Source organism: Podarcis raffonei, chromosome 2, assembly GCF_027172205.1.
Source record: "Podarcis raffonei isolate rPodRaf1 chromosome 2, rPodRaf1.pri, whole genome shotgun sequence".
Classification (NCBI taxonomy): Eukaryota; Metazoa; Chordata; class Lepidosauria; order Squamata; family Lacertidae; genus Podarcis; species Podarcis raffonei.
The window spans coordinates 5,886,966-5,912,008 of record NC_070603.1 but is presented as its reverse complement, the minus strand read 5'-3'; the positions used below and the strand labels follow the sequence as shown (position 1 = coordinate 5,912,008).

The 25,043-nt window shown below is 46.1% G+C and overlaps 1 protein-coding gene across 3 annotated transcripts; it reads left to right on the top strand.

Moving 5' to 3' along the window:
• On the top strand, positions 1–19,860 carry TMBIM6 (transmembrane BAX inhibitor motif containing 6). 3 transcript variants are annotated; one of them, XM_053371602.1, is made up of 10 exons: positions 1–129; positions 11,552–11,655; positions 13,656–13,764; positions 14,544–14,664; positions 15,338–15,386; positions 15,943–16,040; positions 16,156–16,235; positions 17,129–17,229; positions 17,685–17,757; positions 18,304–19,860. In XM_053371602.1, exons 2-10 carry the CDS (start codon positions 11,600–11,602, stop codon positions 18,325–18,327), a joined length of 711 nt encoding a protein of 236 aa, XP_053227577.1. In that variant the 5' UTR covers positions 1–129; positions 11,552–11,599; the 3' UTR covers positions 18,328–19,860. The 3 variants fall into 3 exon arrangements, with proteins under 3 accessions (XP_053227577.1, XP_053227595.1, XP_053227588.1); XM_053371620.1 differs by lacking the exon at positions 1–129 and adding an exon at positions 2,495–2,590; XM_053371613.1 differs by lacking the exon at positions 1–129 and adding an exon at positions 10,553–10,665.
• Positions 19,861–25,043: the final 5,183 nt, after the last annotated feature.

Here is a 25,043-nt window from a genome sequence, read left to right as displayed (position 1 = left end):
GCGGCGGAGCGGGGAGGGAGGAGTACGTAAGCGGGAGGGGGCGGAGGCGTCCGAGGGGAGAGACACGTACGGCTCGCCAAGGAGCGGCAGCAGCTGTCGTCGCCGAAGCAAGAGGATCCTCCGCGGGAGGTAAGGGCCGCCGTCGCGCCTCCCTGGGGCCTACTTCCGGTCCCGGCCCTCCTTGGCCTGCGCGGTCTCCGAAGCCTCCCCTCCCCTCCTTTGAGGGGCCTTTTCGGAAGTGGCCCTCCCGCTCTAGAACCTCGCCTCCGCCCCTTTGTGTCGGGCTCCGCGGAGGGAGGGAGGGAGGGATCCCCTCCGCCTGGTTCTGCCTCTCGGATTGGTCAGTCTCTTCAGCGGGGGGGGGGTGAGAGAGAGAGAGAGCTGACGTCATAGGGATCCCCCACCCCTCTCTCCCCCACCCCCATATCACGGTGGGTCGAACCTCCCTCGCTTGCCCGGAGGAGGAATGGTGGGTTGTTCCCGAAAATTGGATCCCGGGCTCCAGGGTCCCGTGGAGTCGACTCTTCCCACGTTAGCCTGTCCCGTGTCTACAGCGTTGGGATTGTCGCTCGTAGCTTTTAGCCAGATTACTGTGTTGTTAACTATTTGCAAAGCGCGTAAAGGAAGCTTGAGTTTTGCTCCGCTCGCCTGTGAGGCAGCCCCTGCTAGTGGTAAATAATAGATAACGATGCAAAGCTTAGGGGGTAATGAAACCATTGCGGAGCAATGGACTTTGAAAACAGGCCTTGTTTAATCTGATTTTGTTTCATTTTGACTGATCTGTTCTATAATCCTTGCGTTTTTGCATACGTGCAAAGAGATAAATGGGGAATGGGGGGGAGTGGCATGTGTATTGCTGCTTGCTTTGGCAAGAGTAGGGGTTTTTTGCTGAGGGGTGGGAAGGTGGGGCGTTAGTGCTCTCAGCTGTCCAGAATTATTTGGTTTGAGTCAGGGTTAAGCTTAGCGTTGGCCTCTGTTGTCTCTGCTGCTGCTGCTGTCTGTCTTTGTATTTGAGCATCGAAAGGACTGGAAGGCGGCCCATAGAACATTCCTCTTCTGTAGTCATGGTAGATAACTATTTCCTACCACACTGGCCTCCCATCTGCTTCAGCTTCCTCACCATAACTCTCACCTGTGCTTTCAACATATTTCATAGAATTGTGGAGTTGGAAAGCACCTTGAGGGTCATCTAGTCCAACCCCCTGCAATGCAGGAATCTTAACTAAAGCATCCATGACAGGTGGCCATCTAATCTCTGCTGAGCAGATGGCCAGCCTGCCACCTCCCATGGGAGTTTGTTCCACTGTCAAACAGCTCTTACTCTTAGAAAGTTCTTTAGTCAGAATCTCCTTTCTTGTAGCTTGAATCCATTTGTTCAGGTCCAAGCCTCTGGAGCAAAAAACAAGTTTGCTCACTCAGTGTGGCAACCCTCTAGATATTTGAAGATGACTATCTTCAGATGTCAAAAACTCGAGGCATGGAACCTGAACCCAGAAAATATGGAACAAAACTTGCTGGTATATTGGACTACTTGATTGTGGAATAATCTCTGAACTTGCTGTTGGGTATTTGTTTGGTGAAGTGTTTTCTTTCTTGCAGATTATAACTTTTAAATGTCATGCTCTGGGTTAGCTGTGTGGAGCATGGCTTACTGGTCAGAGGGGATGAGTTGTAGTCCAACAAGACCTGGAGGGCTGCATTGTGTTCCCCTCTGCTCTGGAGCATTAGCAGTGAGGAAGCCCCTATATTGTACTGTTTGGGCCCTGAAATGTGGGTTCATTCTCAAAACCAAGTCTTGGATCATGTGAAATAACTACAAGGCATGCGCAGATAGCATTTCCCTCCATCCTGAGCACCACCAGCTTTGTGTACTCATGTCCAGACTAAGGAGCAGGACTTCAGAGCAAATATATTTGCGTATCCCAGGCAGATTTGAGCCAAATCATCTATATCTAGAAATGAGATACCTCAGCCAGGGATAATTTCACCTCACCCCAGAGCAAGTTTGTTTTCTTAGTAAATTCTCTTCCTGTGGTTGTTACAGATCAAAGGATCCACACCCATTGACGTGTTAGGTGATTTGGCTAAATGGCATGATGCTTTTTGTGCAAATAGCTGCAACTTCGAACACATAGTGTTGACGTAGTTCTTGAATTCCAGCTGCTTAATGACTTGGATGCTCTCATAACTGACTGGTGTTTTGTGCCCTTGGAGATTAATATGAGAATTGGACATTAAAATCTGCCCCATCTACATCCTGTTAATATTGTATCTTGGGCCTGCTGGAGTAGGGAGCCTCTGGTGCTGGAACCAAATGCCTCTCCTGAGCTTGGGATAGTTGGAGTATGGCAACCTGTTGCTTGAGCAGAAGCCTGACAGATGCTCCACAGTAGAGAACTTCAAAGCTGATTGGCTGGCTTTCTGATGTCACAGTGCTCACGTGATGTTATGGGTCATTGTGTGACATTATTTTTTTCTCTCTCCTGCCATTTGGCTGTAAGGATCATCCTGCCCATTATTTGGGGCTCTAAAGGGGAGGCTTGCTTACCCCTTGCCTCCATCCTTTTCCCCTTCCTTTCTTTTGCAGCTAGTAAGTTACTGTGTCGGGGTACTGGTGGGTGAAATGTGACAGTCTCCTTAGAGCTGTCCCTCTAAGGCAGCCCTCAGTGATTAAAGGTTATAGCTATGACTAAGTGTTATCTGGTTAAGGTAAAGGTAAAGGTACCCCTGCCTGTGACCGACTCTAGGGTTGCGCGCTCATCTCGCTTAAGAGGCTGGGAGCCGGCGCCATCCAAAGACACTTCCGGGTCACGTGGCCAGCGTGACGAAGCTGCAACTGGCGAGCAAGCACCAGCACAGCACACGGAAACTCCGTTTACCTTCCCGCTATAAAGCGGTACCTATTTATCTACTTGCACTTAGGGGTGCTTTCGAACTGCTAGGTGGGCAGGAGCTGGGACCGAACGACGGGAGCTCACCCCGCCGCGGGGATTCGAACCGCCGACCTTACGATCAGCAAGTCCTAGGCACTGAGGTTTTACCCACAGCGCCACCCGCGTCCGGGGTTATCTGGTTAGTTATTGATAAACGATCATGGGTTCTTTATTTCCTCATAAGCAGGTTAATTATTTAACTTGGATTACACAAGCACTTCCAGTGCTTCCAAAGTTTGCTTTCTCTTCTGGGATTTCGTTTTCACTTCTAATTCTATTTTGGTTATGCTAACATAGAATCAAGTTACAGCAAGGGTTTACTTTTGGATGATAGTTTCCTCTTAAGAGCTCAATCGAGCCAAGTAATTTTTGTAAACTTTGGGCTACTGTGGACAGAGCTAGGTTTTGACATGAGAAATGGAGAGTTTAATCTCCCCCCACCCCACAAAAGCTCACCTGAGGTTTTTGGTCAGTTTTAACTGAATCAGGAGGATGAACATGGATTTGAAAAGCATTTACCGCAGGTGTGGTGGCTTGTTTCTCTATGAACTCTTACAATATGCAAGCCTGTGTATTTCACCTGAAGTTTCCATGGATATTAGGCTTGACCATTTGACATTGTTTTGCAATTACTGTACTACCCCTGGTTGTTGCACAGAGAAGAAATGTGGGAGGGTTTTTTTTTAGGTACTGCTGAGTTGTAGAAAGTGCAGGGGACGTGTAGGACTTTGTCCCGCCAGCCCACTGTTGTCTGCGGTGACTGCAACTCTATGGGGGCTTCCCCATCACCTGCTGCTACCTTCTTTTTTAAACTGGAGATACCAGAGAGTGAACCTGGGAGTTGATGCACGTAGAGCCATGTGGTCTTGCCGCAGCGCTGCAGTTCCTCCCCCAAAGGCTGCTTCTTGGGTTACCATGATCAAATACACCTGCCCTTTTGCTTAGAGCTAAGATTGAGGAAAGTTGAGTAATTTAAAAGAGACCCTTTGTATTTAGCTAGTTTAGCAAAGACCACAGCTACTTGATAAGTCATCTTAAGAATCACTTTATACAACAACAATGCTGTTCAGTGTTTTTAAGGATTCGGCGTTATCTAATTCTGTGATCCAGTTCTGTGACTTTTCTCTGTCAACAGTTGGCCTATTCTCCTCCTAAGCACCTTCTATAAAAGAGAGACACTTGATATCTGTATGGAGAGTGATTTACCAGTGACCTGAAGTTCCCAATCTTCACCTTGGCTAAGGGTGCTGTAGCGGCAGCATTGCTTTGAACAATCTAGTCTCCTGGAAGCTCAGGAAGACTATTGTTTCAGCGTACTTTCAAACAATGCCTACAATGTTTTAAGAAATCTCATAGTCTAAGATCAAATGCAAGTTTAGACTGTGGCACACAGCTGGTTGAGAAGCTTACTCACTTATGCTCTAGGTTGAAGCATCCATCTTATTTTTATTACAACTAGATACGTCGCTTGCAATGTTAGAAACTCAGATATATAAGCTAGGTGCCCATGGCTACTTAAACCAGAGTTAGTCTCCAAAACGGAATGCCTAGTTGCCATTTTTGGGCCAGAGGGCTCAAAAGTAGTATTTTTTCAATACAACTTGGTTCCTGAATTTCATTCTGATTGTGCAGATAAAATATAATGAATAGAATTATACAGGATGTGTCACTAGTATGTGAAACAGTCAAGATCCATGGATTCCCATGGATGTACCTCCATCAGTGATGGCCAAACTTGGCCCTCCAGCTGTTTTGGGACTACGGTTCCCATCATCCCTGACCACTGGTCCTGTTAGCTAGGATCATAGATGTTGTAGTCCCAAAACAGCTGGAGGGCCGAGTTTGGCCATGACTGCTCCAGATGGTGGTGTCAGGCACTCTCATGGCACCTGGGCATCTTTACTTGTTCACAAGTGGCCAATAGCCGGTGAAATAGCCACCTAGCAAATTTTGAACACTGGTTGCTTGTTGGAGGATTACTGTTATTAAGTTAGGCCATCGTAATCAGCAGGGGAAATGTCTGTTTACTTAATGAATAGACCGGGGTAGGCAACCTAAGGCCTGTGGGCCGGATGTGGCTCAATCGCCTTCTCAATCCGGCCCACGGATGGTCCGGGAATCAGCGTCTTTTTACATGAGTAGAATGTGTGCTTTTATTTAAAATGCATCTCTGGGTTCTTTGTGGGGCATAGGAATTCGTTCATTTTTTCCCTTCAAAATGTGGTCTGAGGGATGGTGGACCGGCCTGGGATAGACAAAGGAATTTGTGGTTTCTGCTACTAAAATATAGATACTTTTTTTTTTTTTAACCAAAAAGGAGTAGTCTTCAACCTTTTCAGACCCAGGACCCACCTTTAACCCAAACATGCATGTGGGTACCATTTCTTAATCTTTTATCATGGAATTATTGCAATGTTCCTGTTGCAACCCACTTTGGATCAGACAAACAGAGTAGGGGGGTCCTGATCCACCAGTTGAAGACCAGTGATCTAAAGCAACCTGATGTGTTGGAAGGAGTTTTAAGTTGCAAAGAGTTAATAGATAATATTTTTAAATAATTGTGGTCATAAATGCTGTATGTTTTACATGTTCTTAGATTTTGTTTTAGGACTGGCAGCTGGAAATGGACTCCGGTCTGGAAAATTTAGTTCCAGTTGGTTTCTAGGTTCAGTTTTACCGAAGAACCAAAGTTTAGTTGTAGAGAAAGGTCCCAGATTCAGCTCCCAGTATCTCCATGTTTTTTAAGTGATTATTTATAGCAGGGCTTCCTGAGGTCCTGGAGAGTTGTTGCCGATTGGAGTAAATGGAACGGATCTAGAGCCACGAATGGGCTGACCTTGTTATACAGCAGCTTTATGTGTTTGTTATGGCCAGAGAGTTGTAATGAAGATAGGAATTTCTTCCAGCTATTCCTTAAAGTGGCCTGTGGATCAGTACAATGACTGATAGGCTTGGGCACCTTACAGATGCTTCGCAAAACTCCAAAAGGGACTATTGTTGGGAGGCATACTACCCTTCTAATCACCTCTCAGCCTGGCATGTTTCCACTTTAACATCCATTTCCAGAGGCATCAAGTCTTGAGTGAGAAGCAGGGAGGACTTGCTAATTTCACTTTGACTTTCTGGATCACTGGTTCATGTTGTGAAACCTACCTTGGTCTGGCATCTACAATAAAGCTCACTCGATTCACAAATCCACTTCCTGCTGCCTCCCTCGCCCCCTGCCACCCTCATTTTACGGAGGAGGCAAACCTCACATGTCAAATCTTATTTAGCATCTTCGGTCTGGTTTGGCTTCTGCCTTGAATAGCTCTTAATATCTGGGAGGAGTTTGTGGATGGCATGTGACTCTCTCTCATGTTTCCTCCACCACAGGGTGACCCATTTTGGTGCCCCAATATTGACTCACATGAGAACTTCTTATCACTTGAATTATTTGTTGCATTTCTTTCTTTCTTTTCTAGCAAGCTTTACCAAAAATAAGTTTGTACCTTAAGATGGCCATTGTTCAGGGTCTCACGAGCATAATTTCGCCTTCTGCATCTGCAGACCTCTGAGAACTGAAGACTCTTTAGATGTAGAGCAAATCTAAGCTGGAAGAGGGTGTACAGTAGTACCTCTGATTACGTACTTAATTCGTTCCAGAGGTCTCAACAACTTTGGTCGGCCCTCACGCATGTTCACTTCATCAAATCTGGCCCTCTTTGAAAAAAGTTTGGGCACCCCTGGTGTATATGACCTCTTGAGGCAATGTGATCACCCTGCTTTCTTGAAACTGGGAGCCTTTAGCTTTTCTGCTGGCAGCATTTGACTTTCTCTGTTCCAGGGTATGGCTAAAATGTTCCTTGCTTAGCAGTGTCTTGAAATGGCATGAACTCTGTAGCTGGGATCTTGCAGTCTGTTTTCCAAGGGAGATGAACCAAGTCTTACACTCCCAGGTCTGAGATTTCAAGGCAGGGCTACTTCATTCCTGAACATGAGCACATGTGCTCTCCTACTCACATCCAATCTGCATCCTACAAAGTGCAGTCAAGCTGGCCAACTACCCTGCTCCTAGAGAAGAATTTTCTAATGTGAGCCTCTGTTGAAGCAACAGGAGGCTAAATTACATTTTTTTAAAGCAGTCACAACCTGGCTCTGGCAAATCACAATTCTAGGAATTCAGTTTAATGTTTTATTTTTCAAATGAGATGAGGGGAGGGAAGTGACTTTAAATTCAGATGTTCCAGGCTTATACAAAAGCAGCTGGCTTATAGACAGCCCAGCATCAAGCTAGAGTGCTGCAGAACATAGTTATTTCTAAAAGTGAAAATACAGAAAAAAGAATATTGTATGGTTTGACTAGATTCATGGCTGCACTGTGGCAATATGTGAGATACATAAGGAACCTTTGGATAAGGTGTCTTAATGACAGAACAAACCAACCAATACTATGTTGATCTTTGGGGTTGGTTGCAGTATTGGTGCCATTAAAAATTCCTCCAATTCATGGATTTTCATTCTCATATCACAGAGAAAACGACCCACAATTGCCTGTATTATTCTAGAACACCTCATGCAGGGGTTTTCTGTGGCTATTGTGAAGCCTTCTCAAACTGATGGTTTGCCTTGGACTTAATAGCTCTCTTCCAAATTTTATAGAACTGCTCACACAGGGGCAAATAGGCTAGTCCATGTTTACAGCAGTTAATAAATGTGTAATTGGTTAGCCAGTTGCTCCTTCTGCTGTTTTACTCTTCATAAAATGATGTAAAATTTCCAGAAATTTTGAAACCACTGAAGAAAAATAGTGAGGAAGATTTATTTATTTTTTGCAGGCAGGGATATTTTGGGGGAAATAGGAAAATATGCACTAATCATTTTTACTGCTATTTACAAATTGAGCGTCACTTTAGGAAAGTAAAATGTATTAACTTGGTTTGCCATAGAATGATCATGTTTGGCATGTTAAATAAATTTACTTCTTTTTACAAAAATTATATTTTGTTACAAATAGAGCTACAAGCCAGTTATATGGTGCTGGCAGAATAAAACCAGAAGAAACCATAAACCCTTATAGTTGAGCAAAGAAAATTATTATGTTTTCTGAAAGTTGTTATATCTCGTTCAGCCCTCCACAGTGTCAAGCAGGCATAAAGCACTCAGTTCCATAAAAGAAAAAGACTGGGGGAGAACCCAAGACTCAGTGAAAGTATATGAAATTAAATCAGTCTCATTTTCTTAGCTATCAGTTTCTGCATCTTCATATTTGTCGTCAAATGATGACAGATTTGAGACCTACTCAAGGGGACAGTCCTTTGAGACCTAGTCAAGAGGACAGAAACAGATTCACCAGCTATGCCTCTGAGAGGAAGTCTACAAGCAAAGAAGGCATTGAATCCTTCTTCCTTCTCAGCTGACCATGCCAGTGCCTCCTAGGGGCAGAAAGCACATTGCTCTTGCATTTAAGAGTTGTACTCTCTCTTGCTTCTTCTTGCACAGGAATTGTAATGATCTGATACTGTGCATAGTCTTAAGTAAGTCTTCTGTTTGCATAATTTTTAGAAATCATTTTTGGGGAGTAGATATATTAACACCTTGACTTAAAATGTTTTATTCATCATTCTAAAATAACACATTTTATAATATTTTCACAAATTACTGGGGGGAGAGGGAGAACCAAGGGATAAGTTCCCCCCCCCCCTGATTCTTCCCCTCCCTGCTTTTTTTGGGCCTGCCCACTTCTACTGAGGGTGAAGAACCTCAGGCCCGTGAGACTCTTCCTAAGTTGCACTCTCCCCCTGAACTGCTTGGGATGTGTCCTTGAACTGGAATTGTGCTGCTTGATTGAATAAAGAATGGATAAATGTGTGTCTGACTTGTGTGGTGGGAATGTGGCCTACTGCACAAGGGTGAGAGTTGTGTTCATTGCTCTGTCCACTTTTGCCTCTGACCTTGTCTATCACTGGCATGTGGTCTTCAGAAGGTTCCATGGTCAGGGGTTATGGGAGCTGAGCAACATCTGGAGGGCCACAGTTTCCCCATCCTTGGCACAGAGTGCTTGAAACTGGAGAGAACTCACTTTTCTGGTACAGGGAAAATGCCTTTGGCATTCCTTGTCATTACACTGCTATTTTTCCATTTACCTCTCTGCTTGCCTGCAGCAGGTTGGCCTTGCACACAGCAGCAATACAGATGAAGAGGTCTGCTAAGAGCCATGGGGTGTGCGTGCGTGCACATGTTCCTTGTGTGTGCTATCACTCTTTTACTTTCCAGTGCTAGTGACAGCAGCTTCACCGAAGCCTCTGATTATAACGTAATGACAAAATCAGGGGCAATTGTTTTAGGGTCCTTGGCTTCAGCCATTGGCCACATGTGCAGGTAACACTAAGCCAAACTATTATTTAACACAAATGTGCAAACATGCTGGCTTCTTAGGAGGAAATCACAGCCACTTTAATCTTCCCTAGTCCTTTTAGTTTAGCATGGCAACCCATCCAAGGTTTGGCTTAACATATTGTCTGCATCTGGACTTGTGGTTAAGCTCTCCTTCTTAATTGTGCTCTTTAGCAAATGTTTGTTCTTGGCTACAGTTTTTGGCTAAGGAGACAACTTAAGCACAAGGACTGAGGGAGGGAAAAAGTGAGAGTGAGCTTCTCCCAAGGGGGCAGCACATTCACATGATCGTGGTAAACCGTAGCTTGGTTTACTTCAGGGCCTTGCTATGATGATGCTGCAAATGTGCTGGAGTTGTGCAGAAAGGATCCTCTTCGCTTGAGAGGGGTGATAATGGGCTACAAGCTGGATCCCTTAGATTTTTCTGCCTGGGGTTGGGATCTGTCAGCCCTAAGTGTTGGCTGGGACCAGGAAGATCAGTCTTCCGACCTTTGCTCAAAGAAAGCTAGGTGGCATTGGAAGTTTCTTGGCATAACCTACTTCACAGGTTACTGTGAGAATAAAATGAAGTGGCCCCATAGGCATCATCCTGAACACTTGGAAGGAATGATCATATTAGATCTGCTTTTTTAAAAAAAGTAGGAGACAGATACTTGACAGGCATTTTCCATCTCTGCCAGAGGAGGAAGTGCCATCATGTCACCCCATGCAATGGGTGTACAATTACTGCAGTATTTGCATTTCCTTAATGCTAGACAATCCAGGCCTACTTTTGTAAGCTTGCCCAAGAGCCTTCTCCTCTCTGTCAAAGGGGTAAGGAATTACTTGCTGAACTGGTTTTCATATGTCAATTGCATCAGTTGCTAGAGGCTACATCAGGTATCATGATAATTTCGGGGGGGGGATTGCACAAGCAGACAGGGCCAGTCATATCACACTTGTGGTGCTCTCCTGGGCAAGTAAAATACCTGTACATGTTGGCGCATAACACAACAAAGGGAAGGGATCCCACCTTGAGCAGCAGGGAGCAATGCATTTGTTTCCAGGTTGCTCTCTGGCTATGGCAGCTACATGGCTTCTAATTCCTCCCCATCTCTGCCTGGGGAGGTCATTAGGAATGCTAATGCAAGTGTTTTCCAGCTGCCAAGCTGTGAAGCAAAGTTCCCCAGTGAGGCCAATTCCCCCACTCCCTGAGAACTTGCAGTTAGCCTTGCAACAGCCTGCAATAATTGCACCATAGATACCAAGAGGACTTGGAGCTGGTGAAACAGTTGAAGCCTCTAGATTGTCCAGACTACAGCGAAGGGGATCAGCTTGCAGGCAGGCAGTGTGTGGGGCTGTGCTTGGCGAGTCTAAAGTAAGCATCCTCTGCTTTGTTCCTTAGTACGGTGGGGTGGGACAAATAACCCTTTTCTTGAGCTTTTGTCTGTGGCTAGTCCCAAGTCTTCTCCTCCCTCCTTCTCACTGCATATTTGGAAATCTGAGTTCTTGGTTAAGATTTAGATAGAATCTGCCCTGAAGGGGAGGCTGGATAGAATATGCATGTGCGTTTTCTTGAAGTAGGGAGAGCTGTTTGAAGGTTCAGCATTCCAGGAGTAACATCTTGCTTGACCTTCCATAGGGGGGTCTTTGACTTCTCTCCCTTGGCCCCTGACAAAGTAGGCTCAAAGTTAGTAAGATAGTTGCAGTGTATCTCTATTAGAAACCCTGTATCCTAGTTAACTTGTTTGAAGTTGAACAGAGACTAGGAGCTCTGAAGGAGTACTCGTGTTCCTAGACTACTACAGTGGTACCTCGGGTTAAGTACTTAATTCGTTCCGGAGGTCTGTTCTTAACCCTGAAGCACCACTTTAGCTAATGGGGCCTCCCCGCTGCCGCCGCGCCGCCGAAGCACACTTTCTGTTCTCATCCTGAAGCAAAGTTCTTAACCAGAGGTACTATTTCAGGGTTAGCGGAGTCTGTAACCTGAAGCGTAGGTAACCCGAAGTACCACTGTACTAGGAAGCAGGGGTGTGTGTGTGTGTTTGTTTGTGTGTGAATCCCTTCTGGAGCAGCTTTATGGGCTGAATAATATTGCTTAAAGTATTTTGGGTAGTCATATAAGAAGAACTTGAGTTTTGTCACTAAAAGGGGCAGGTGTTTCCAGATGTTCATGGATCACACTGGTCATTCTTGGGAAAGAACTGTACTGTCTTTCTCCACCCCCACCTCTCTGATGTGGCCTTCTTCATCTTTTTCTGCAGATTGAGTATTTTGACACCAAGAGTTGCATCAGTCTACCAGCTAGCACAATGGATGTCTTCAACAGGAACATAAATGTTGATGCCCTCTTCAAATTCTCCCACATGTGAGTATACCCTGGGCCTGTGTTTTACTGCAGGCTGCAGTTTTGCAGGAGGTTGTTTTTATTTGTCATTTTTGGTGCATGAAAACAGCGAGGTAATCTTGTGATTTGTCCCTTATTGTGGATGGTGAATGGGGATGAGGGAGGTAGAAATAGGGCTTTACTGCTTCCTGTGGCCCTGGGTGCAAGACTGTATACGTGTTGGGCTCAGAACCCAAATATTCCACTTGAGTAAAAACTTCCACGTCAATAAAAACTAAATTCTGCAGCTGGTAGAAGTTAAGCAAATGCATGTTTCTTAACTTGCCTGCTTGTGTAATCTGTTCTGCTTCTGTCAGTTATGGGATAGACAAAGAACTTTTCTTGCATGTTCAGCCAACCTTCTCCTGCTTCCCCCATCACAGCCTTTTGAGACTACTGCAAATATTGACTCGCACTCTAGACCTTCAGGCTGAAGTGTGTGTGTGTGGTTTTTTGTTTTGTTCTGTTTTTCTAAAGGGCTTGTTGAGTATAAATTCATCTTTTAAGGTTCTCAGGATTTACTGTTTGGTGTTTCTTACCAAATTTTGTGCAAGCATTTCCCCACTTATATGCGAGTCGGTAGAGGCCAAGGCTGGAAAAGCATTTACATGGTTTAGTGCCAGCACCCATTTTTTAGGAGCACCTGCTGTGCAGTACAAAGTAGGTGCTGCAAACCAGCACCGAACTTGTCAGGGATTTTTCCAGTTTTGTCAACAGCTCTAGCTCCTCTCTTAGCCAATCTGAGAATATCTAATACCATCTCCCTGGGGAAAGTGGTGCCTCAGCTCCAGAAGCTGTGAGTCAAATGCCTTTAAATTGGGGGTGGTGTATTGTCAGCCCATGGGTCAGATGCAGCTGCTGTGCACTCCCCACCTGGCTTGCAGTGCCCTTTCCTCACCCCACTGCAATTAGGCTTGAAAGAAAGTCTTCTGTTGCCTTTAGTATAAGGTTTTTGTCAAGCCTAAGTGCAGTGGAGGAGGCGTGTCTTTACAGGAGTTCCAGCTGGGGAGTGTTTAAACCCACACTAAAAATGGCGCTGGGGGTAAAACCTCAGCGCCTAGGACTTGCCGATCGCATGGTCGGCGGTTCGAATCCCCGCAGCGGGGTGAGCTCCCGTCATTCGGTCCCAGCTCCTGCCCACCTAGCAGTTCGAAAGCACCCTTAAGTGCAAGTAGATAAATAGGTACCGCTTTCTAGCGGGAAGGTAAACGGCGTTTCCGTGTGCTGGTCTGGTGCCGGTTCGCCAGAGCAGCTTCATCATGCTGGCCACGTGACCCGGAAGTGTCTGCGGACAGCGCTGGCTCCCGGCCTCTAGAGTGAGATGAGCGCACAACCCTAGAGTCTGTCAAGACTGGCCCATACGGGCAGGGGTACCTTTAAAAAATAAAATAAGTTAGCCTTGGGGGGGGGGAAGCCTTATGGTTGCAGCAAGGAAACCCACCTGCCACCCACTGCAGTCTTCAGGAAGATTGCCCCCTTGGCCAGTTAGACTTGGAAAAAAGCTAACATGCTTTTTCAAGTTACAGGTAGGTAGCCGTGTTGGTCTGCCTTAGTCGAAACAAAATAAAAAAATTCCTTCCAGTAGCACCTTAGAGACCAACTAAGTATGTTATTGGTATGAGTTTTCATGTGTGTGCATGCACACGAAAGCTCATACCAATAACAAACTTAGTTGGTCTCTAAGATGCTTTTTCAAGGCTAACTTGGTTCGGGGACTGTGTGTAGTGCTGCTGACTAGGCATAATGGCTGCACTCGCTTGGTCTTGGCAAGGTCCACTGTAGGCATGTGCCCTCCTAAGGTTGGAAATGCAGCCCCTAGGTACCTCTGTTCTTCAGGTGCTCTGTGGTGGATCCAGTGTTGTTTGTTTCGTTTGCTAAGTGCCCGGGAGCTGGCAAACAGCCAGCCAAGGAGCAGCTGTGCTTCTAGGTGCTTTGAGATGCAACGACACTGACTGACTGTTTCTTCCCTTTGCCCTCTGCAGCTCCGCATCAACCCAGCAGCACCTGAAGAAGGTCTATGCTAGCTTTGCGCTATGCATGTTCCTAGCAGCGGCTGGTGCCTACATCAACGTGGTAACTCAGCTGGTGCAGGTAAGTGCGCTCTGGCGCTGATGTGTGTATGGGCTGTGAGGTCACCTTGACTGTTGGGGACTGGTGCTTGCAGGATGGCTTCAGGGAACGGAGCCCAGCCACAGCCTTCAGAAATGAGCAGCACAGGATCCTGTTGGATATCGTTTTCTGGGCCATATCTTGATAGAGCAGTCCTTCGTCTGCTTTCCTAGCAGTCTGCCGCACTATGTTCGCTGATTTCTTAGGACTTACTCCTGATTAAGCATCTTCAGGACTGCAGCCCGACAGTGGTAGCTGGGAACCCAGTGGTGTAGTAACGGAGCCATTTCAGACCAGAGGGCGGGCGGGAATGATGTGCCAGCTAGTTCAATCTGTTTTTAAATTATTGGATAGATAACATTTGAAAAACATTAAAACCTGAACTCGTGAAGCATCTTAGTGTCTCGTGCTCATTGGCCAGAGCAGTGGAAAATGAGAGAAGCACTTCCAACAGTGCAGTTGGGTAGAATGCTGCTTCCCATGTTTTTTTTCTTAAGTCTGCAGTGAAAAGAAGTTAAAGTCAAAGGACATCTGAGTGAGCTGAAAACCCTGCAAAGGGGCCTAGAGTATCTTTGAGGAAGTCAGGTTATCTATGGCTGTCACCCTGTCTAGACTATAGAATGCACTGGATCATTCAAACGAAACCACCTGGGCTCTGTGGGGTAGATTTCAGCCACTTCTGTTCCTGTGCAATGCCTTTCCCAACCTCTGCTCTGCGCTCAGCCTGTACTAACTTCCACCCTTCCCACTTTGTCTTGCAGTTTGGAATGCTGACTGGCCTGGGAGCACTGGGCCTTATGATCTGGCTGATGGCTACACCCCACAACCAGGGAACCGAACAGAAACGGCTGAGCATGCTGGCAGGCTTTGCCTTCCTCACTGGTACGTGATGCTGGAAGAGCAGACATGTGCAAAGTCAGCTGGAGTTACACTTCATTAACTGCTTTTGGTGCTCATATACTAATTACTTTTGAGCAAAAGGTTCAAGGACCGGTCAGAACAGTGTAAAAAATCCAATATTAAAATCTTTTTAAAAGATGTTGATCTGCAAACATGGGTCTTCTGTAAGGGAAATATACAATTCATGTCCTGATGCATCCAAGCCCTTCTGGCAGAGCAGCAAAGATGCCTGCAGTTGTCATTCAGATGTGTGCCTGCAGCAGCTGCCTAAGATCACCCCACAGGGGAGTGGCTCTTGCATGACATGGGTGTATAAGTGTGCGTGGGCCAAGAGGGAGGCCAAAATAATCCAGGCAACTCTGATCATCACCAGAGTGGTTGCCACACAATGATTTGCCCTATATAGAACTACTTTGAAGATTAGGGCCCCTTAGTTGCTGTCTAAATACTGAGATTTTCAAAACCGTGGCATTTTGTACTTGGGTTTCAGTTTGGGGTCGGGTGGGGGAAAAACAAGACAACCTGTATGTTCTGAAGGGTGCACAATACACACAGGTTAACCATTTTGGCTTTCTTCGAAATACATGGTGAATGGACAAGAATTCCATTCTCTCTCCTGCCTCTTGGCTGAATTTGTACCCCTTTGTCCTTCCAGGAGTCAACCTAGGACCTCTGCTGGAGATGTGCATCGCCATCAACCCAAGGTAAAAGGAAAACGCCACTCGGTTGCCCCGTTCCCTCACCACACCCGACATATGCACTTCAAGGGTCAAATTCAAATGAGTTGGTGGACCAAATTCCTTTCCCACTGATTCCAATGGACACATGCATGACCCTCCCCCCAGCACAAAAAAAACCTGACCAGTTCTTGCTGAACTTAAATCAAACCATAACTTTAATCGGAAGAGCAAAAAGATTTCCTCCCACCCTATACCTCTAAGCATACTTCCTGTTCATAACATAACATTTATGGTATGGATTGTGATTCCAAAAGTCATGCCTTTTCATCCAAACCATCTCCTTGCAGTCCACCACTTGCCCAAATCTCTCTCCCGCCCCACAAATACATCTAAGCAAAATACCATCTTTGCTCTACAAAGAACATCCGCTTCTTGAATGAGGTTCAGTAACTTGCATGGGGCATGAGATGAACCTGTGGGTCTCACTGGAGCTGCTAAAGGGCATTTTACAGTGTCCCCAAGGCTTAGATTTGTCCATTCTGGTGCAGGCATCAACTATTGCTTTTTCCTCTCCCAATAGCATCATCCCAACAGCTTTCATGGGGACAGCAGTGATCTTCAGCTGCTTTTCGCTGAGCGCCCTCTATGCCAAGCGCCGTGCCTACCTGTACCTAGGAGGTAAGATTGCCAGGTGGTCGTCATCTCCCCTCTCTCTCCCTCCCCCTCCCCACCTTAGAAAGAACCCTTCTAGCAACCTTGCAGTGCCCACCACAGCTCTGCTTTCATTTTTTAGGTGTCCTGTTCTCCGGCCTGTTCCTGATGCTGTTCTTCTCCCTGATCAACATTTTCGTGGGCTCGACTTGGCTCTTCACAGTGAGTGTCTTTATGTCCTTGGGCTCTGTTGGCTTACAGGAGGCCTGCAAGGTTGGCTGCCTGTGACACCAGCAGCATCTCATTCCAGCAATGCTCCCTTTTTCAGCATGGAGCTGGCAGCAAACCTGCCCTGGAATAGTCCCCTGTAGTGACGTGCTCAGCTTCCCTTTGTTTTGGCTTTACAGAAATAAAGGCAGGCTAATGTGCACTCCTGCACTTTAATAATTATCATCATCATTTTTTAAAAACAGCAACCCAGGATAACCCAAATTCCACGATTTGTATAAACTATAGAAACCTTGCAGAATTCTACTCTTGGTAGTCTTGGGAAGAGGCAAAGACCTATACAGTGGTACCTTGGGTTAAGAACTTCTTAGCTGAAACTGTTCTTAACCTGAAGCACCACTTTAGCTAATGGGGTCTCCCGCTGCCACCGTAGCACGATTTCTGTTCTCATCCTGAAGCAAAGTTCTTAACCCGAGGTACTATTTCTGGGTTAGCGGAGTCTGTAACCTGAAGCGTCTGTAACCCGAGGTACCGCTGTATATGAACTTAAAGCTCCACCTTCAGATCAATAGAAATCATATTCATACTCTTTTGACCTCTGAGATCAAATACATATCTGCAACCAGAAGGGCTGGGAAGTTGGGTTTTTTAAAAAATAAAAATCTAAGTGCACTCCTTACGATTTTCGGGATTCTGAATGAGGTGGCCCCTCATTTTGCAGTCTTTCCTCATTGTGCCATGATTATGCAGGAAACACAGCCCTGAATAATTTAAAGCAGTATGATTTCTGGGATTTAGGAATGTAATATCTTTAGCAGGTGGGTAGGGCCAATCCGAGGAATCTGATTTAGCTGCCCTTGGCCTGATGCATGTTCTTCCTCCTCCAGGCTAACCTCTACATTGGGCTTATGGTGATGTGTGGCTTTGTGTTATTCGACACTCAGCTCATCATTGAGAAGGCCGAGAATGGAGATAAGGACTACATCTGGTGAGTACATGGGGTGTGGAAATGGTAGCTGCTGGGTGTCCAGTGGTGGGGTGGGGGGTAGGAGTTAAGTAGAAGGCAAGGTGGACCAGACAGAGTGGAGCAACAGAGGAGTAAAGATCTGGGAGCTGCAGTAACGGGATAGGGGAAAGGTGCAACAGTAGCCTTTTATTGTTGGATGCAATATGAAAAAGGCAAATATCCTTTGTTCTGGATGGCCACAGGGCTGGGCAAACTGGAAATCGGCTTGAACTTCCAGGAAGAGAGGCTTAAAATACTTCCTAGCTAAATGAACCTGAATTTAACTAGGGAGCAATATACCAAAAGGCGAAGGAAGCCTGGGGGTGGCAGATGGTGTCTCTAGCATCAGCCACTTACATAGGTTGTGCTTTTTAGAGGAAGTAGTGTCCAGTAGGAATTCTGGCCTAATACTTCACCCTCTTTCTCTCCCTGCCCAGGCATTGTGTGGATCTCTTCTTGGATTTTGTCAACATTTTCCGGGAGCTTATGGTCATCTTGGGCATGAGCGAGGTGAGCATCATCTCATGGCGGCAGGGATCATCGCTTATTCACAACACACCTTGTATGTCCTAGTTTAGGGGTGGCAGACCAATGGCCTGTAGGCTGGATCAGGTCTGCCAAGACATTTTAAATGGGCTACCAGCCCGGGGTTGTGATGGGCAGGAAGGGTCCCTGTTCTTTGCTGTTCAGGCATAGAAATTCTCATTCCCAGCACAGCACGAGGATTGGTGTGATGAGTGCCTTCATGTCTCTTTGAGCACAGTGCCTCTGTGCGAGAGCGAATGTCCCATGGCAACTTTGGCCACGGCTGACATGTGGCCCTTGGAGGGTTGCTCAACCTTGAATGTGGCCCTTGGCCGAAAACTGTTTAGCATCGCTCACCCCACTCTATGCAGATAGGCAGGGAGGTGGGAGCTTGCTGAAGGTAGACTGGTTGGGGGCGCAGTGCCGGATTTGCTGTCATCGAAGAGCCTCTGCTGGCCATGCTCCAGAACGCTAAGCTGGTTTTGTTCCCAGGATCCAGAACGCTGATGTGGTATTGTCCCTTTCTTTCAGAACAAGAAGAAGAAAGAGAAGTGAAGGGACAGCAGGTGCCTGTGTGAGGCTTCCTTTCTCTTGCCCTCCCCCCCTTTTGTCTCTTTCTCTTGTTTCCTTCCAATCTGACCTGCATTAAAGGTGTCCCTCTGTTTGTTCCGTGTGAATGAGAAGCATCTGTGACACTTTCATACTTTGTGGAAATTGGGTTGTTGTTGGGGTTTTTTCTCGAGGTTTTGGAGCCTTTTGAAAAAGCTGACTGGCTGATCCTAATCCTGGAGTCTGGCTTTGCTCCACTTCTGTACATAACGTACACAAACACCCAAAAGCTTTTCCCTCCCCTCAAATCCATCAGGCCCTACTATTAGTCAGGCCTAGCATATTGGCAGTGATCCCACAAGTTTTCTTACTTGGTAGCCCATGCTCCCTCCTCCTCTTCACTGACCTTTCTTCCACCACAACCGCCACACGCCTTGATGCCCTGGGAGCATTTCTGCTGTCATTTAAAATTCTTCAATTACGGTGCCCACACTTGCCTGAGAACAAACTGAACCAGTCTGCGCGGCTCTTCCTGGATTGGCGTTGCTCAAGCAGCTACCCACAAGGGTGTGCTAGGATGCAAAGCAAACTCTAGCTCTCCCTTTTGTTGTGGACAGTGCCTGGGAGACGGCCAGGACCAGCGCTTAACTGATCCAGCTTCTTCTCTCACTCCCCGCCCTAAATCCCATTTAGTTCTGCTGCTGGGTAGCAAAGTCGAGCTGATTTGTGTAAGTGAGAAATCCTAGCCTGGAACTCCCATCCTTTGGGTTTTTAGCAACTGCCAACACAGTCCTTTTGAGCTAGGTGATTGCCGTCTTTTCTTTTGCCTTGGCATCCCAAAGTGTGGGGGGGTTTTGCTGAGCAGGAAAAGCTCCTTGCTCTAGTTTGCTTGCTGGAATTGGGGACAGAGCAGCCAAGGACAGCTATGCCTAAGAAAAAGAAGCAGCATCAAATGTGTGTAGCTGTCTATTTCCTTTGAGCATTTGGGCACAAGGCCCTGCAGGTCAAAAGTCTGGAGGAGGGGCCACAGTGGACTGCTATGCAATGGTGGGGGAGGTCAATTTGGTAATCGTGCTGCCCCTGCGTGCTGGGACAGGGTGGCATCCGTGCACTTAACACTGGAGCTTACAAGCTCATTAAGGAGCCTTTTTAAAAAGCTTCCCTCCCAGCAAATGAGATAATGTTCATCTTGCCCTTTTGGCACCTGAAGCCAGACTCCAACTCTGCTTGCTTTGGATAAAGGATTTGCCTTCCCTCTCCCTTTCCCCTCCCCCTCCCCCTTCTTTTCTGGAACCAGTGCCAAGAACTAAACTTCAGCAGATCTACTTTATAGAGACCTTGTCTAACAGGTTTTAATATAGTAATGACTAAACTCTGTCGCTCATTGGAGGGCCGGCTCTGGCTGCATTCTTTCGACTCCTACTGTGAAGAGACAGGGTTTTTAAAGAAACAAACAAAGGTGTTTTGATTCAACTATGAAATTTACATTGTCTTGCTTTGTACGGGAAAAATATTAAAATAAAAATCCTCAAACTTTAACCTACCTCTACTTCTTCATTTTGCATTTGAGGCTGTTAGACCTCCTTTGGCTTTCAGTGGCCTGTGAATTATAGAAATAGCTTTCAAACTTTGTTTGGAGAGCCTTCAGCTCCTCTCCATGTGGTCTGCTGTGAAAGCCCTCTGCATCTAGGGTAGAAGGGTCACCTTGCTTGAAGTGCTGGCAAGACAGTTGGTGCCTTGACACTGCCTTGAAGCTATATGTGGCTGGATAAGATCAGGTATGGGGACGCGGGTGGCGCTGTGGTCTAAACCACTGAGCCTCTTGGGCTTGATGATCAGAAGGTTGGTGTTTCGAATCCCCGCGATGGGATGAGCTCCCATTGCTCGGTCCCAGCTCCTGCCAACCTAGCAGTTCGAAAGCACACCAAAAAGTGCAAGTAGATAAATAGGTACTGCTCCGGCGGGAGGGTAAATGGCATTTCCGTGCGCTGCTCTGGTGTCGGTGTTCCATTGTGCCAGAAGTGGCTTAGTCATGCTGGCCACATGACTCGGAAAAACTGTCTGTGGAGCAGACAAATGCTGCCTCCCTCGGCCTGTAAAGTGAGATGAGCGCCGCAACCCAGTCGTTTACCTGATCTTAAGTCCAGTCGTTTGTGACTGGACTTAAGATCAGGTATATAGGGGTCAGCTGGTCCTCCAGGAAGCTTGTTCATTGCTAACTTTCTGGAGGAGGAGCACCACCTATAAGTGTCCATGGATCCTTAGGCTTTGCCCATGCAAAGATTTCTGCAAATGTGACATGAGGGCTGACAACATCAACCCTGCCAGACAACCACAGTGCCTAGAGACATAGAGTCAGGTGATGTATCCCTAGCAGTGACCAGAGGAGGAATGATCGCTGGGAGGAGTGCAGAAAGAAGAAACACCTTGGGTGCATCTGCATCAGCACAACCAGATGTCTTCATCTGCCCCAGCTGCAAGAAAACAGCTCTTCCACCTTGGTCACTACAGCCATAGCAAGAGCTGCAACCTTCCAACACCTTGACTTTGCCCCCAAAGGCTCACCCCTCCATTGTCTCCAGAAACAGATGGATGCCAGTCCAATTGCCCCATTTTAGGAGAGGAAGGCACAGATCTATATTTGGGGGTGTTGGAGAGTATCTTCTATGAGGTCTCTTAAATGTAAAAATAGGCGGTGGGATATGCATTATTCTGTCCCCAACTGGGGGGAAAAGCAGTTTGGCATCTTTAACTGAGCTCGGTTGTCAGATAACATACAACATTAGCCATATAGCTCCTTAACCAAAATAAGCTGAAGTTCCAACAGCTGCTGTGCTGCACAGGACTAACTAACTGGCTGTGTACAAGTTGCAGGATGATATCTATGCAGGCAGCAGGCAACATGGGGGCAGCAGGAAACTGCCGGAGGGATGCCGACCCTCAAGGGCAATATTCCAGGGGCCACAGGCTGGTGGTAAATGGGGCCAAAACTGGGTGAAGCAATAACTGAAGAGGAATGTACATTAGGGCTACATTCCAGCCACCCCAAAAAGATGCCCACCCACCTGCCTATCACTATGTCATTTCAGGCAAGCAAGAGGCATTACCACAGTTCAGTAACACCTTCCAGTCAAACAAAAAGCCCATGAAAGGCTGACTGGAGCAGGGCACTCTAGCCCACAGAGAGTCCCAAGGGCCACATTGAGGGGCTGAGTTTCCCACCCCTATACTAAGGCTAAGACAGGGAACCTCCCCTGCCACTCAAAAATGTGGCTTCATTGGCGTTCCCTATGACTCATGTTTCTTGCAACTCCAAACCTTTGGCCTATTAACCTTTCCCCATCTACTTTTTATTTGGCAACGCAGGTCATCAACACAGCTTGCCCTTCATGTATATTTCCCTGCTGCTCTCCCCTATACTGATTCCCAAAGCGACAAGTCTCCATCACATAATGGTGGCTGTAGGCCGCCAGCTTTGCTTTCCATACCTCACCTTGTGCTTTTATCATTTGTGATAGCGCAAGGATGGTGCCTCTATTCGTTACAAGGCATCACAGATGTCCCTGTCAGTGGTAGTTATCGTTGAAGGAGAGGTCAATGCTAGTAAAAGCAGTTGGGTCAGATCTGAACTTTAGTCTATACCAAGACTTCAAAAATAGAAGTATAGAGTGGGGACATCATCAACACTATGCCAAACCATGGTTCGACAAGGACTGCATCGGCGCAAAAAAAGCTCTCGTAAACTCATGTCTCCAGTGCAACTCAAACTGCTGCATTGGACCTCCTCCATCATAAAAGGCACTACAAGCAGTTGTTGGCTTAGAACAGGCATCCCCAACCTTTCGGCCCTCCAGATGTTTTTGCCTACAACTCCCATGATCCCTAGCTAACAGGACCAGTGGTCAGGGATGATGGGAACTGTAGTCCAAAACATCTGGAGGGCCGAAGGTTGGGGATGCCTGGATTAGAAGAAAAAGGAAGCAGCAAGAAATGACTGGACATGGGTTATCCTGGCAGCTAAATACAATAATCCCGCTCTCTTCTGGAATACCACAAGACTCTCCCAAACTAACAGACTGCCAATGATGGAATGTCATAGCCCAGCAAGAATCTGGGAGACATGTTTTCAGGAACTTTACAAGGCCAATCATGGTGAGAGAGGCCAAATCCCTCAAAACACAGTGAACCTCTCAAAGTGAGCCCCTGTAAGAAGGACAGAGACTGAGAGCCTGGTAGCTCAACTGAAACAGGAATACCTGCAGAGGCCACCCAAAACAATCTGAATTTCTGGGCCTCTTCACCTGTATTGATACCTATGGATGTATTCCCAAAGACTGGGGACTCTCAATCATCATTCCAATATACATTCCCGCCAACTATAGACCAATCCGTCTCCTTAACATAATAAGTAAACTGTATGCAAGACACCTGCAACTGAAATTCCAAAATTGACTAGAACTAGAAAATATACTTCCAGAGGAACAAGTGGGATTCAGAGAAGGCCACTTGATTAGCAACCAGTGCTTAGTTCTTCAACATCTAATAGAGAAGTACTCATCTAGTAACACTTGTCTCCCCCTATGTGGACTTTATAGACTTCAGAGCAGCCTTCGACTCTATATCTATAATGAAGCTATGGGAAAAATTGGAGACCTGCACAGACATTTGCTATACTTAATAGACACCCTAAATGAAGGGACCTCGCTATAAGTTCGATGTTCCCCTCAGGGCCATCTATGCAATACAAATGAAATAGAGAAAGGTGTCAAGCAAGGGTGCATAGGGGCCCCATTCTTATTCAATTTCTATATAAATGATATGGTACCCCACCTCCTCAACATGAACTTCCACCCCCCAAAACTGGCAGGAAAGCACATCCCAGTGCTTTATGCAGATGACGCAGCAATCCTCTCAATGACACCTATAGGCCTTAAAAGAGCCATGCAAACACTGGCAGTATACTGCAAGGAGAGCAAACTAAAACACATTTACCAGAAAACCAAAATTATGGTTTTTGTCAAAAGGCCCAAACCTCGTTCATGGTACACTAAAGATTGAGCAGGTCACCTGTTTCAAGAACCTGAGCATAGCTCTGGGTGAGCAGAAAAGCTTATGGGGACCATGGTGCAGGGGACACCCAGAGAAACGCAAATGCTCTACTTAAGTACCTCAGACCTAAAGGTGGACATGATATACCGGCAGCCCTCAAACTGCTCGAGGCCAAATCGATTATGCAGCTTTTATATGATGCTCAGCTAGGCCCCTCTGCCAATTGTGCACCACTAGAACTGGTACAATCTAAAGTTTTGAGATCAGGCACTACAAGTGCCTAAACATGTCTCCAATGCTACCATATGTCTTGAAACTGGATTAATAAGAATTGAGGCCAGAGTGTGGATTGCCCCACTTAATTACTGACAGAGACTATCCTTCCCTTGCTCCTCTAACTATTAAGAATGATTTCAAAACGACATGGAAACAGGCAATGATAAACATGATGTCCCTGAAATTCCTAATTAGTGAAACCAGGAGATACCTCATCTACCAAATGCCATATATAACCAATCTTGATATTCCAACACAGCGAAGGGCTTTCCCTACTGCCAGTCCTCCTTTCAGACATCCAGAAAGGCTGTTTTGGGAAAACACCATATGAGGAGAGAAAATGCCCCTGTGGCTCTGGGCAACTGGAAACAATGGAACATGCCTTTCTTTCACTGCCAAGACTATACAGATATACGAGTTAGGTCCATCCTGTCTATACTGCACAAATTGCCAGAACATACAGAACAACTCTGTATCTCCCTAGCACTCCAATTTGAAAACCCAGATATTGTGCTGCCATGATGGACATCCCCCTATGGATGGCTTGTGCCACAAACCAGGCCTAAACTGAAGGCCCATAAGGCAAGACTTGTGCTGCTTCACATTCCCTTCCTTACAGTCACTTTTAACTGCTTCTCTTTTGTTTCTCTGTTTTAAGTTTAAATGAATCATAATCACTTTTTAACTTTTAGCCCTTTCCTCTTTAAGTTATGTGCTTAATTTTATTCACATGCTTTTATCTTATGCTGGTCTGCAACTGTAATAAAGTTTGATTGATTGATTGATTGATTGATTGATACAACAAGCCTGTAAGGTAGTTCAAAATTCTTATCTCTCTAATAATAATTAATTTTTTTATACTCCACCCAGCCACTCTAGGTGGCTTGCAACCGAAATGCAGGTGAAAACAGCAGCAGCAACATCAAACATTAAAAGCTTCCTGAAACATATGAGAAAAAATGAAAAAGTGGTTTGTTGGTGTGCCTAATAAGGGCATTTCCCTTTACAAGTTTAGCTTTGTTTTCCCCCTAGTAGTCAACATGCCTGCTTTTATTTTTTATGAATAAATAGCCTTAGGCAAGGCAGACTCTAAGCATCCCCCTCTCTGCAATAGGGAGATAAATAAAGAGCCACCTTAATGGCTTGTAACAATTAAAGAATAATGTACATTGTTCAGAGCCTCATACGCGTTGCAAATATATTTGTGCAAGCCACTTGGGGCTAACTTAATTGCTCCAGTGTATGGTTCCTGCCTCAACACAGCCTTGAAATTTAAACTGTGTAAATGTTAGCCGCCAGGCCCCCTTTTCAAATCCTCCTGTTCCTTTAATTTCCAAGACAGGCTATGACTGTAGACGAAGTCTCCAGCCAGTGAAAATACTGCAGAGGTTTTCAGC

Coding starts and splice junctions, on each gene's coding strand:
- TMBIM6 (XM_053371602.1), top strand. CDS start 11,600: ATGGATGTCTTCAACAGGAACATAAATGTTGATGCCCTCTTCAAATTC. Junction 14,665..15,337: donor AGGCTTTGCCTTCCTCACTG/GTACGTGATGCT, acceptor TTGTCCTTCCAG/GAGTCAACCTAGGACCTCTG. Junction 17,758..18,303: donor TCATCTTGGGCATGAGCGAG/GTGAGCATCATC, acceptor CCTTTCTTTCAG/AACAAGAAGAAGAAAGAGAA.